General features: G+C 40.0%; 1 protein-coding gene across 1 annotated transcript; it reads left to right on the top strand.

Moving 5' to 3' along the window:
• Positions 1 to 1,790: 1,790 nt before the first annotated feature.
• LOC147885794 (uncharacterized) lies at positions 1,791 to 6,678 on the top strand. The gene is made up of 6 exons (XM_087396220.1): positions 1,791 to 2,158; positions 4,755 to 4,773; positions 5,155 to 5,286; positions 5,360 to 5,583; positions 5,695 to 5,953; positions 6,652 to 6,678. The coding sequence occupies exons 1-6, from the start codon at positions 1,791 to 1,793 to the stop codon at positions 6,676 to 6,678; spliced, it is 1,029 nt and encodes a 342-aa protein (XP_087252346.1).
• Positions 6,679 to 14,606: the final 7,928 nt, after the last annotated feature.

Here is a 14,606-nt window from a genome sequence, read left to right as displayed (position 1 = left end):
TGCACACAAGTGACCCCAAGGTTGGATCAATGGGACCAGGTAGAGGAGGTCTCCTAAGCTTTCCTTTCCATTGTGTATCATTTAAAACTCCCATTCGTTCAAGGAAAGGACAATCCAAATTACAACATCTCAAATAACCTGAACATCTACTCATTCTCACAACACCATTGAAGCAGTCTTGCGAACATGTGGAATATTTTGTCCAAACATGACCATCAGCATTCTGTTCCATTCCAGACATTAGTGAACCCTTAGGCATAGGTGGAAGTTCAAAGACAATATATCCATCATAAGTTAGAGGAAGCTCAGCAACCTTCTCCACTCGAACTGCAGATTTGAGCGCAACATGAAGAGAACTATTCAAAGGCATCCTCTCTATCAGTGAAACCACACTATTTAGTTCATGATTCATAAAGTCACCATGAGAACCTCTTTTATAGGGCATGTGAACTCTTAAGGTTGATTGTTGGCTACCACTAATCTTGAACCCTTTTTGACCATCCTCTAAGTTTACCACTGGAAGTACAATGGCAAGCTCATCTATTCCGATTTCTTGATGCAGCTCAATGTCCTCGTTCTCAATGTGAAAGTGTTCCTTAAGCTCCACCAATGAAACCTCCAGGAAAGGAGTGTCAAAACGAATGGCCAATGATTCGTGTTCTCCAAAGCGAATGAAAACTGAGAAAGGCATGATTCAAATGCTAGAGCCAAGATGTAGCACCAGACGACACCAACCAAAGAACAAGAAAAAAGCTAGCTACACAAAGGGTCCGGAAGCAGGGAGGCAAAAGAAGAAATGGCATAGATGTGTTGGAGACCAAAGAGAATGGAGCAAAGAGAAGTGTTGAAAGAGCCACTGAGAGGGATTATGGGAGAGAAGAGAAGAAGCAAGTTCGTCTCTGTAAGTGTCAAATGCAAATGGATGTCACTATTAGCATCCAAGGTGGTCGTTTAACTGCAAGTCTTTATTGAACAAGATGTGTTTATTTGTTTAGAATAATGGTAATCTTTGAACAAGATGCCTTCATGCATATAGTAACTTGAATGACGCCTCCATGCATTTCATTCAGTAAGGGTGTACATTTAATATAAATGAATAAAAAGAGAAGTAACTTTCAAATTTATATAATTGAAAGACTAAAATATCAAGAAAAAAATTAAAGATTTATAATTACTATATTTTAATAGTAATAGTTAGAATGAGTAGTATCTTCAAATCCATATCTAAAATGAAAACTATCAAAACGTGTTAGTTTACTTCACATTTGCATGAACGAGCAATATTACTATTTCCATCATGAGTCATTACAAGGTGTTCTCCTCACTATTACAAGGGTTATGCGGTTTCTGGCGTTACCCATACCCACGTCTTCTCCCACCGTCTAATAATGACCAGGCCTGCAAAATCTGATAAAATCGTTTCTCTAAAGGCTAGGCCTGCCATCAATTGAGCGTTGGGCGGGGTGACAGGTCCATTGGAATTCGAGAGGAGTAAATGCTGATGAAACTAATGGAAAACATTGGCTCATAAAAGAAGAGGAAGATCTCAAGAAGCACGCTCTAGCATCCACATTCTAGAGTCTAGTTGGTAGCTAACCGGTTGATAATGGAAACATAAACCCATAAGGCCACTCCACTCAATTGCTTTTCAATTGCTCCTTTTCGAGGAGAGCCATTCCTTGTCAGAACGTTGGAATGTGTCAACGTTAACTGACAATGTATATACATAGATAGAGTCGGCAGTAGCAATTAAAGACCAACGTAAACTGCAAGGGCGAATTGTGCGGGCTATGCGCAGAGTCGACTGCTCAACGCCGCTACTTTCGACTCCTCAACGCCTCCTCAACGCCGCTACTTTCGACTCCTCAACACCTCCTCAACGCCTCACGCGCGCTACTTTCGACTCCGCATGCGCTACTTTCGCCTCCTCACCGCCTCCTCAACGCCGCCTCCTCAACGCCGCATGCTTGCTCTTTCGCCTCCTCACTGCCTCCTCACCGTTTCACCGCCTCACCTTCCTTCCTTCCTTCCTTCCTCCATCCTTCCTTCCTTCCATCGTCATTCCGTCCATAGCTCTCACCTCATCGTCTCCTCCATCTTCCTATCTTTCTCTTCGCCACCTTTCCTCTGTTTCACCGATTGTAGCGATGGTTTCCTCGTCCGCAAGAGCACGTGCCAAAAGAGCTAAGGCTTACCTCATGAGCCATTTCCATTTGCAAAAGAGCAGGAGAGGTAGAGAGATCGGCTGCTCCTCACCGCCTCCTCCTCACCACCTCACCACCTTGGCTCCTCACCTCCTCACTGCCTCCAATCCTCACCTCCTCAGCGCAAATCCTCACCGCCAATCCTCATTGACAAGTCGACCTCATTGAAGGTTGGAATCCTTATCGTGCTAGAGATTCCATTCCTGCCCTCTCTTGGATGTAGTGGCAGTTGGACTGCTTGGGGCAGCAAAAGGGGCAGCGCGTTAACGCGCTGCCCCTTTTGCTGCCCCAGGCAGTCCAACTGCCACCACAGCATTTGAACTGTGGGAAGTGTGGGAAGGCATACACACCATAGCCTGGGGCAGCAAAAGAGGCAGTGCGTTAACGCGCTGCCTCTTTTGCTGCCCCAGGCTATGGAATGTATGCCTTTCTGTATAGTCTAATTAGTCTACATTTTGGCATCGGATTTTATCTCCTCGGGCTCTTCACGACTTTTGCTTGCTCCATTTTGTTTCGTTACTCCATTTTGCTTGCGTTGCTCGGTGGTTGTTGCTTAGGACTCCATGGTGTTCACAGGTTTTTTGTTGACTTGGTTGTGTAGCAACCCGAGGTATCATTTCATTTCATAGGACTTGCCGTCAAAAATTTATGCCCATATTCTACAAACCATATATACGAGGCATGTATGTGGTTGCTAGAGTTACCCAGAGTCATGCAAGGGAGGGGAACTTGGATTGTGGAGGGCAGTAAAAGAGGCAGCGCATCTTTTGTTGCCCCAGGCAGTCCAAGACCCTCTCCCATGTGAGGCATTCAAGTGATATTCAACTCTTGAACGGATGAAAGAAGTTTACAAAACAAATGAGCGAGTGCAAGTCCAATGTTCAAGTGTAGAGATAAGAGGAAAATTTTTAGAAAACCTTGTAGACCATCGGCATCTCGGTAGCATTTCGAAGACAGTCCTATTTATGCTCTAGAATTGCATGAGAGACCAAAAGAGACAGCGCGTTAACGCATTGCCTATTTTGGTCCCTCGGGTAGTCCAATAGTCCCCTCCTTGCATAGCGATCAAAAGACCATGTGACCTATCCCTCCAAGAGTCCAATAGCATTCCAAAGACCATAAGACCTGTATACCAAAGCATACTTGGAGACAAAAGATGAAATGGTCGAAGCAACCTCTTGTGAGTATTGATACATGGAGGATTGAGTAGAAAAGCCTTGCTGAAAAGCCTTCATGAAAGACAGCTTGAGATGCCAAAAAGAACAGCGCGTTAACGCGCTGTCCTTTTTCGTTTCTCAAGGTGTCTTTTCATGAGGGTAAGGGGTAGGCATAGAAGTGCATATTTGCCACTGCAATTCCATATATTCAAGTGTATAGATACCACTGCAAGTTGATATACTATGTGCATTGGAGATGAAACTTTTTCTTTTAGGACACAAGTGGGTGAATGTTCCCTAAACTGGAAATCAATTGCATTGGTAGATACATGTATTTTTGTCTAGATATGTAAAATGATATTTATTCATAAGTGCGAGTTTACACACCTTTGCATTCATATATGTCAGCAGTTTGAGATATTTGTTTGAAGCTTTTTCCTTACGAGGTGTACACACTTCATAATCTGTTTGGGGCTTTGCCCTCGTGATATGTATTGCATATGTTTTCATAAACAAAACCTTTATCATATATATATGTGAAAAAGCTCTCATGTTTTTTTGAGCATATGGAAAGATTTGAGAAGACCTTTGAACCTGCCGTAGGTTATACTCTATCTATTGTTACATGTTGTTTCTTGTTTTTAGTTTTGGTTTTTATTGAAAAGGTTTTGAGAACTATGATTGGAAAAATGCCTTGTTTTTTGTCTTTTCAGGATGACAGGAAAAAAAGGCAGAAAAGTTCGAGTGGCACATTCTACAAAGGTGACAAGAGGAACAAAAGCAGATCACAATGTTGAATCATCAGTAGGTGGAACCGAAGAGCAAGAAAGTGTGGTGGGTCTAGAGGTTGAAGTATCATCAACTCAAAGAGATGAAGGTCCAAGAGTGGAGGAGGATGAGTTGGATGATAGTGAAGTTCAGGTGGAAGGAGGAGGTGATGTGATTGGCAAATGTAGGATGCTTGATTCAAACCAGTGTCCTCGCATTCCCTTGTGTAGGTTGATACCTTATGCAAGAGTGAGAGGACTTCGTGATGATGTATCTTCACTCAAAAGTACATTTCAAGTGGAGGGCTATCTCCCAGAGAAAGGGTCTTTCATTGTATCTGTTTGCAAGAGTGATGGAGGGGAGACAGTTGTGACAGATGATATGAGGAAGAGTTGGTCTCCCACTTGGAGAGAGGTGGATGAGGAGTTTGAGAAAGATGTGATGTCTAACACTGACTTTCATTTTATGTCACAAAAGATGTTATTTGTTTGGGAAGGCAATCATAGGACCACTGCATGGATGAGTGTTATCAAGGAAATCTTTCCTACAAACAAGAAAAGACATGTACGAGTGGTATGCACAATAATTGACCCAAGGAAAATTATTGAGATTGCTCTCTTGGCAGGGCTACAACGAATGAATTCGTAAGTACATGGACTCTTTGAATCTTCTCCACATTTGTGTTTTATGCTACTTTGCATTTATTGATTGGGTTGTGTACTTTACTGTTTGTTTTCTAGCATGAATGAACATGCCATTATCAAACCCAGTCTAAGGGACATACTCATAAATGCACACAACATTTGTGAGTGTGACTCTATGGTGTTTATGAAAACATTGTCTTCGAGTGAGATCAAATCAATAGAGAATTGGAGGGCTCAAGAGAGTAAAGGGAAGAAGCCATGGTTTCCATTGACAAGAGGTTATCTGGCAAGGCTTGTCTTCCAGGCAGAATGTTGCATTTGTATTGATGCTTACTTCTTTATCACTCCTTTGCTTTCTCTAATTGGAACTTTTGTATGTAGGTTGAGTACAATACAGAGCTTAAAAAAGCAATGGACAAAATATCTACAAAGCTACCTTTAGATCAAAGGGGAGAGGCAGAAGGAAAGCAGCGTACCATAATTCAAAAGAGAATTGCTGATAGGATGGGAAAGGTGTGAATTAAATTTTCTATACTTTGTTGCATTTATTTTGAAGTTAAGTGATTGACATGTCATCTTTGGATAGGTGTTGAATTGTATAGATCCTGGTCTTGGAGAGGCTTGGTTGGAAAAGTTGTTTGCCTTGCGCTTTGATGGTGCGGACTCTTGCGTGACATTGGAGAAGCTCCAACTCATTGCAAAGTCTGATTTGAGATTAGAAAAAAAAAATATTTTCCTTTCTTTGTTAGAAGCCACTAAACCTATGCGAGACATGTACTTCATGCCTGTGGGCGACCTTGAGTACAGAGGGTGTGTTTCTTCTACCAATACAAATCATCTTTCATGGTGTTTGTTTGTTTCTTGCCAATAACATGACTCTTATTTTTTTATTATAAAATTGCGTCAACTTTTACTGTTTAGGTGGATTAGTAGAGAGATATTTTTGGAGAAGGTGGAGAGACAGTCATTGAAAGTGCTTGAAGATTTGAGGGTGATCACAACAATGGGCATGCCTTTGGATACCCCTAAGGATTACACATTGCAACAATACATGGAGGATATAAAACTGGAGGGGAGAAAACATATGTTTGTGGTGCTAAGATCAAAGGAAACAAAGATGGAGAGCAAGGGTGGAAAAAAAGGAGATGGACTATCTGAGTTAGACATGGCTACCCATAGGGTGGTTTATAGGTATGTTGTCAATTCATTCGAAGGTTCATTTTTCATTTGTCTATTTTTGTGCTATTGATTCATGTAATTACACAATCATTGATGGTTGTTCCACTTGATTTCTTGACCCTTTGATGGTTTGGGACATCCAATTTTTTTGTGTTTCTTGGTTGATAGATATCTCTCCCACTTGGCAACAGAGAAAAGGATCTCTGACATTCCAAATTTGTGCAAGAGTTGGGTGGAGATTGGTCATGCTGCATGCATGTATCCACCTGGCATGCACCGTCTCTCTCAATGGGAATTAGCACATTGTCCCTGGTGGATAGATTTTCCTAAAGGACAAGTACTGGTGCGAGAAAGAGACTTGTACAATACTTATGCTTCACAAAAAGCCAATGAAGCAAGTAAGGACAAAGTGGAGGGAAGCTCAAGGAGAGATAAGAAAGAGAAAGAGAAACAAGAACATCCTACAGAAAAAGGTAAGGAAGATACAATATGATTGTTTGTTGATGTTGCCTTCAATTTGTTTTGACATTGCATTAATAAGTTTATGATTGTTCTCTTTCTAGATGAGGGACCATCTAGTCCTATGCGGCATGAAATGGATCACATAGAGAGTGCAGGTAAGGGTGTTATTGTGTTCTGCATATGTAGTTGTTCCTTTAACACTAGTTTTACCTGTAATTAATTTGCTTTTGCATATAGGTAGAGAATCAGTCTCGGGACTTGTGAAGCAATACGTGTTCCATCGATCACAGTCACCTGACATTTCCTTGGCCTGTGGCATCACACCTTTGTTTGCTTGTACAGTTGGAGATTACATTGCAATGGGCAAAGACTTTGCTGAATCTAAAAGAAATGATAAGTATGCTATTTTGCATGAGTTTTTTATTACAGTGGCTAGTCGAGATCAGGACTACAAGAGGATGGGTAAGAAGGTGAAGTGGGCTTTAGATTTTATATTGCTCGATTTTCCATCTGGCTATCCACTTGATGAGAGAGGATCCACTCCTACTTGGAATGTCTTGCTCGAGGACCATGTGCGGCATGGGCTGGCAGTTGCATCAGCTTCTTTGTCTGATAGTGGTTGGTTGGCATGCATATGTCCTTTGGCAGGTAAGGCACAATACCACAATTGACATTTCACATTTTTTGTTTCCATTCTACTAGTTTTAAATAAAATTAATTGCTTGTAGGACAATGTATTGGTTGGATGGAACGGTTTGCATATGTCCAGGGCTTGGAGGTTGTCAGACGTGTGATCATTCATGACAAGTTTCCATATGGATTTTGTAGAGAACATGATAAAAGTGTTAAGGTAAGCTACCATTCCATGCATTCTATGTTTGCATTCCATGATAAAAGTGTCTTTGACAAATGTCTCCTTGTTAGTCCTATGCATGCTATGTTTGGAAGGATAAGTCCTATGCATGCTATCTTTGCCATCTTTCATGCTATAATGCTTGCTAGTTGAAGTCAATATACTATACATGTTTTTCTCCATGTGGTTTCCAGATGCAATCTTCAGTATTAGCTCTAATACGTAGAGCAAAGAAGAATCCAATAGTTTTTTGGGAGGAGAGCTTTCCACTTTTCCAACAGCTTTTGATTGATCCACGTGAAGATGTCTGGACTCATTACATACCTCCCTCTGCAAGGACAATCGTGCCGATGTCTTCTCAGCTAGCACGAGGTGGACTAGAGAGGAGTAGTTTTTTTGTAGGTTGCATTATGTCTCTTCTCTGTGTTCCTGGAGGGCTGGTTCTAGAGATGGGTTGTGGTACAGCCCCTCTTATGCGTGCTTGTCAGGCCATTGGCAGGCCTTGTTTTTCATTTGATTCAGACAACGGTATTATGGCTAGCATTGTTGAGCCACTTGTGGCAGATCATTCTGGAAAACGGATCAGGTCAGAGCATGATGGAGAGGGAGAAGAAGAGAGAGTGGAACCTGTCACAAACCCCTTTGATGAGTAGTATGCTACTGGCCCTGAGTTTTTTTGTTATATATTTTGAATGCTAAAATTGAGGACTTTGAAAGTGTTATTTAGCATCTTTATAATATGGTAGATAGTGAACATTTACGGGTGCCTTTGAATCAAGAAAGTACAAATTTTGATGCTTTGGATAGTGTTTGTAAGGCCTTGATCTAGCAATTGATTTTTTTTGCTTTTTGTTGGTAGCGAATTGTCTTTTGTATAACACATAAGGATGGCAAGTTCTTCTTATTGGAAATTATTTTCATTGTTCCACTTTGACTTACTTTCCTTTGAAATGTATGTTTTGTTGTAGTTTGTTGCCATGCTATGCAGAAAAAATGGCAAGATTCATGACAGCCGACAAGAGATATGATGAGTGGCAATTAGATAAACCACATGCGCGCAACTACTTTCTTGATGATGAATGTCAGGGGGATTAGAACATGGTTTAAAACACCATTTTGTTCATAGACTGATAATTGTTGTGGTGAGCCATGGATACATTTGGAAAGTTTTGGTCTAGTGCATTTTGCGGGTGAAGTGGTATATCAATAGTCATCTATGTTATGAGTTTGGTAATTAGTTTATGTTCTTAAAGTGAAAGATAGGGTGGATTGTAAGTCTGATATTGTAAGTCTGATTAATGGTATGCTTATTATGACAACATCTTGCTATAGTAAGTTCGGTTTCAAATTTGTTCTCATCGGAGGAATTGTAAAAAAACTCGCTCGCTTCATTGGGCCCGCTCGCTTTTTCTCGCTCGCTCTATTGACTACCTCTGTGAAATGGCATATACAAAATATTATTTCCATTCACCCTTTGTTTTCTCTTTCATGCAATTAAATGCCATGGCAATTAATTGCACAAAGGCATAAACAAAATTGATTGCATGAAAGGAAGGATAGAGGGAACATTGAAAGTTAATTCCGTGTGTCCTTGGCATTCAATTGCACAAAAGGAAAAGCCAAAATTACGATTGGCAGACCAAGAGTACCTTCCCTCTATTTTCCCTTTTGTTTAATTAAATGGTACTTTTCATCTTTCCTTTTTAGTAATGCCATGGTATTTATATACACGTAAAAGCAACGAAAAGATGGATCTCAAGTAACATTTCCATCTAATATCCTTTGTGTGTCCTTTCATTCAATGAAATGCTATGGCAATTAATTGCATGGAAGGTAGAAAAAGGGTGGATTATGTGTAGCAATCCTAAATATTGTTTTATGCAAATTAATCCCCATAGCAATTAAGTGCACAAAATGGTGCCATTTTGATTTACTCTTTGTCTGCCCTTTTGTGCAATTAAATGCCATAGCAATAAATTACGCAAAAGAGTAGACTAGAAGTACCATTCCCACCTGCACTTTGTTCACCCTTTTGAGCAATTGAATATGATAGTCAAAGAGCACATGGCCATCGTTCTCAAAAAAACACCCCAAAAGGGTGGATGATGTTTTGCCATGTTGCTTGTGATCCACTCTTTCACACCTACCCTTTCATGCAAAGAGTGCAAATAATTGAGTGCTTGGGCAAATACATATTTACATAATATAAATATCATTTCTACATGTGCGTGCGAGTATATTTTATTTTATTTTTTCTATTACAAGCATGTGCGTTCACATGGACACTCCCCATACACACACGTGCAACCCCCTCCCCTCACACACACACATGAACACATGCACACAAGCGCGCGCATGCGCAAGCACACATGCATGCAGACATGCATTGTGAATGGGACTATGAACCTCCTTCGTGTCATGTATTCATGCCCATGTGCATTGTAATCGTTACAGGAGTCATAAGAGGTGATGAGGATGCACAAGAGGAAGTAGCGAAATTATGGTGCAAGGGTTAAAGGGTGAAGGCTGGGGCACGGAAGGATGCGTGAGAGGAAAATAATAGAGTATATGGACATCAAGGGAAAAAGGCCAAAGTCTTATTGCTATATTGAGAAGCATGGTGGTACTATACAAGAATGAGGCTAAAGGATCATATAGCGTGTCACATCAAGCGATCATCTCCATTTTTATAGCCAAGGTCATTCCCCAATTCATGGGGCTTCTAGATGCATAGCATGAAATGAGCATCTTCTATGTGAGCCAGTAGGCCTCACACCTTCAATTGCATGTGACAACCTTGGCTCCAATTTCTCACATAAATCAAGCTCCATATTATGAGGCTAGAATATTCAACAAATGCTTCTTAATTTTATACAAGCATCTATTAGGACATGTGGAAGGTTGGTGCAAAGATGCTTGCCACCTCATCCTACTTTCCCCTTATAAAACTATTATCCCTTGGACTATGCACAACCACTCCATTCAACACACCCATCGGACCGTCCACTTGAAAGGGTTGGCATAAGAGAGAGCTTGCCACCTCAACCATGGGTCCAGGGTCCATAGCCTTCTTATTCTATATTGTATGTGCTAAATCATACTACACACATTGCACATAAGCAGAATTACATTTGTCATTTTGTATCATTAACACTAGTTGCCCCCCCCAAACCAGGTCTCCCCCAAGTATGGAATGTATAGCATTTCCATGACTCGATTAATCGCTTATGAGTTTACCATGTCAAAAAATATATATCAATAATGCCGTCTTCAAATCATTTTTCTATTGTGGCTTCAATGTCACATCATCACATTTCAATAGGGTAGTAAAATGTTAAATGCATTAGTGAGTTCCAAAGTTTGTCACATCCCTCGGTTTTGGAAGAAATGACCTGCAAGATTGTCCCCCCCATATCAAGGGAGATCATAAAGACACTTTAAGGCATAATCCCAACCATGCTACAACTAGTGCTCCACTTCATCATGGTAGTGCCATCATCCATGAAATCAAAAGGGAAAAAAGATGAGAGAAAGGTTTCTTCAATTAACAGTGCATCATTTACCTCCTTTAACTTAGCATCAAGCTTTGTGCATAACTCTTGATCATTGAAATCAAGAGAACATAGCGATGAAAACATAGTTTCAAGCTTTGATTGCAACTTCCATAGTTGAGTGAATTCTTCCCATACTTTGTTGCATTCTTCTTTAATGTCTTGCATGATATTTACCATAAATATTGTTAATTCCTCCATCAGCTAGCTCGTGTTGAGTGGGAAGCAAGGATGTTTTTATTGAAGCTATATGTATATATTAATATAAAATCATGGCGAAAGTTTATTGAGCTTATTTTTTAGGTTTCATAATATTGATAGAATGTGTTATAATTTTTTATATTTTCTTTTAAAATTTGAAGAACAATTTATAAATCCTACCAAAATTTTACATTTTTTCTCATTAAAGTTTCAAATCTTGGTGAATGTTTCAGACCTTTATTTTTATTAGGCCATACAAACTTTTGACACTAATATAAAAGTTTCACCTCTTAATGAAAGCAAGAGAAAAAATCATCCTTGGTGGAAAGCAATAATCATGAACTATGGAATGCAATGGAGTGTACTTGCAAAATGGATGATGTGAAAGTACAACTGTATGGCCATATAGACTCAATTTAGGACTAAATGTCCTAAGTGCACTACCCCTATGTATTCTAGGCCAAGTGTCCTAAATTAGTAATACTAGGGCTAAAGTGACAACAAACCCCCTCCATGGAATGGCCAAAGTATCTTGGAACCATCTTAGGAATACATGGAAACCAAATCACGGTTGCAGGTGTTCGTTCGTGATGGATATAGCAACCTATGATAGTACAAGGAAGGAAGAATCACATAACGAAAGGTACCAAGTGTAAAGCTTGTTGAAAAGCTTCAAACTTGGGTTATGGTAGAGCCTTTGTGAAGAGATCTACCAAGTTAATATCCACCATAACATAGGATAATTGTATGTCTCCAGCTGACAGTTGCTCTCACACATAATGATACTGAATCTCTATGTGCTTACACAATAGCTAGGGCACTCCGACTGTTAGTTTAGAGTAGCCGAAGATGTTTGGCCGACATTAAGATCTACAAGTAGCTTTGAAGCTATACATACTCCATGGTAGTTGCAAAGGCTGCCATCGTGTACTCAGCCTCACGACCAGAAGTAGCAACTGTAGGTTGCTTCTTCCTAAACCAAGAAATACATGAAGCACCAAGCATGAAACAATTATTACTGTGTGACCCTCGCATGTTGTAATAACCAGCCCAATCAATGTCCATAAAAGCATGCATAACCAATGAAGACTTATCATCATAGAGAAGCTCAAAATGTTGCATGCCTTTCAAGTATCAGAAGACACGTTTCATTGCTTGCCAATGTTGTGTAGTGAGCTTGTGTATAAACTTGCTTGAGTGGCGGCATATTGTAGGTTAGTATGGCACAAGTAAATTGGGGAACCACCAACATGCTTCTCAACAAGTAGCATCAAATGGGTCACTCCCATCCTCCGTAGCCCAAAATGTTGCATGCCTTTCTAGTATTGGAAGACACGTCTCACTGCTTGCCAATGTTGTGTAGTGGGTTTGTGTATGACCTTGCTTAAGTGGGATATAGCATATTGTAGATCAAGCTATGGAACAAATAAGTCAAGAAACCAACAAGCTACTCCTCAAAGAGAGCATCAAATGGGTCATTCCCATCCTCTTTGGAGAAATGGAAGCCAAGTTCCAAAGGTGTCAAGATTGGCTTTCAATCCTTAAGCTAACAAGGATGTAAGAGCAGTCCAATATACTTGGATTGGCCCATCCCTACACCCTCGTCAAAATGACCAAAGTGAATGACAAGATAATGATGTAACCAACCCATATCTGACATGGGAAGATATTGTTGCAAATAAGAATTAAAAGCTACAATTTTCTGAGTATTTGGCTCAGATCCACATAAAGAATTAAGATGAGAAAATCTGATCCACACTTTAGGACATAATTTTGTGGGCTATTTTGAAAGCCAAGGCATATCAAATGCACATGAATCTTGGCATACCACACCCAAGGGTGGGTGCTTCAATCCATAAAGGGCATTATGCAGCCGGGCATATCTTATTTTCAAACCCCTTAATCTCAAAATTAGAAGGTTGGTTGGTATAGACTTCCTCAAGTAAATCACCATGAAGAATGGCAATCTCAATGTCTAGTTAATGAACCTCCGAATGCTTATCAGCTACAATAGCTATGACACATTGAATGGTAGTGATGTGTGAAGTGGGGCAAATGTTTTCTCAAAGTCAATGACTTGTTGTTGAGCATATCAATTGGTAGTAAATGGGCTTCATAGCAGTCTACACTGCAATCAGCCTTCTATTTCAACTTGTAAACTGACTTTGCACTGATGGTACACTTATGAAAAGGCAAGTCCACAATTTCCATGTGCCATTTTGGTGAATGAAATCCAATTCAGCTTCCATAGAATCCATTCTCTTTGCTGTCAAATGCATCCTTATGGCATAAAGGTTCCTCATTGTAGGCTATGGTAATCAATGCCACATCCAAAGTTTTGCCATGCATCTTTCTTTATGTACTTCTAGTGTGGGTAATCAATGGTTCGACCTTCTTGCTATCCCTAAGGATATCCAACAGTCATTTGGGGACTCTTTTATGTTGTCTAATGACATCCCACTTGTTTGGAACTACCTGTTCAATAGCATGATCATCAAGCTGAGGCAAATTAGAATGAATACCTATATTAGGAGAAGGTTGAGAACTACTAGTTGATGCGGGATGAGAACCTGGGAATTGTTGATCCGAATCTGTACTATAGTGAAAGAGGCCCCAGCAATGAGTTACATACATCAGAGGCATTTGCAAAAGGGTTTTTGAGAGTCTAGCCAAAGCAAAGATGATGCTTAGCAAAAACATCTCTATTGACAATATTGTTCCTTGTGCTAGCCTTGGTACACTATGTAGCAAGTTACTTGGTGAGTTGTAGCCAATGAAAATGCAATAGGAAAAGTTGACTTTTAGATTCTTTTCAACAAATCCCATGGCTGAGTGCGAGTCTCTTCATGTAAATATTCTTCTTGACAACCAAAAGAAGGTTGTTATGTTAGGATTGTGTCGTTGGGCAAGTAAAATCTTGTCCTTTGCCGTTTTCTTTGGTAGTAAAAAGAGTTGTGGCTTGCTCCTTGAATGCTACTTTGACCTCTTATTTCTTGGGTTAGGAGTTGGGACCCTCATGCCACTATTTCTTTATCACAAGGCCTCACCCTTGTAGTTGAAAGTGTGCTCTTGGGGGTGATAAGTGAGGATGGTGTGACATGAAGTTGGGGGTAAAGAAACTTCATGCACTTCTTAGCTTTTTGCTTCTTTTGAACTCAATGATAAGGATCCTTTCACTTGATGAGAGGAACATAACTTGACATGTATATGTAATAAGGAATCATACCAGTCATACAATAACCCAGTGAGGTGCTCCTTAAAATAGGTTTTACACTAATATAAATTTCATGGGAAACAGAGAAGCAGTTGGAGAATTTTGGATGACTTATCAGAAGGGGTTATAACTGTCATGAAACCAGATAGCCACAAACAAGAGTCCCATAACTTCCTCTTTTGACATTTGATACCAAATTTGAATACATATAATGATGCGTCTTGAAGAGAGCTTTGCGCTGATATAAGTTCCATCAAAATCGGACAATTGAGCACCAAGTTATGAGCAATTTACCACTAGGGGGTCAAACTATCATGAAAATAGATGGTCCATACATAGAGTCCTACAACTTTCTATTTTAACCTTTGATACC

Source organism: Dipteris shenzhenensis, chromosome 25 (assembly GCF_047967505.1).
Source record: "Dipteris shenzhenensis isolate YYH24624 ecotype China chromosome 25, Dip_SZ_1.0, whole genome shotgun sequence".
Lineage (NCBI taxonomy): Eukaryota > Viridiplantae > Streptophyta > Polypodiopsida > Gleicheniales > Dipteridaceae > Dipteris > Dipteris shenzhenensis.
This window is presented reverse-complemented; position numbering and strand designations above follow the sequence as displayed.

What these genes read in the sequence shown, in the direction of transcription:
- LOC147885794 (XM_087396220.1), top strand. Translation starts at nt 1,791, where the DNA reads ATGCGCAGAGTCGACTGCTCAACGCCGCTACTTTCGACTCCTCAACGC. An exon ending in TTGCTGATAGGATGGGAAAG is followed by an intron (nt 5,287 to 5,359) that starts GTGTGAATTAAA and finishes ATCTTTGGATAG; the next exon opens with GTGTTGAATTGTATAGATCC. An exon ending in GGCGACCTTGAGTACAGAGG is followed by an intron (nt 5,584 to 5,694) that starts GTGTGTTTCTTC and finishes TTTACTGTTTAG; the next exon opens with GTGGATTAGTAGAGAGATAT.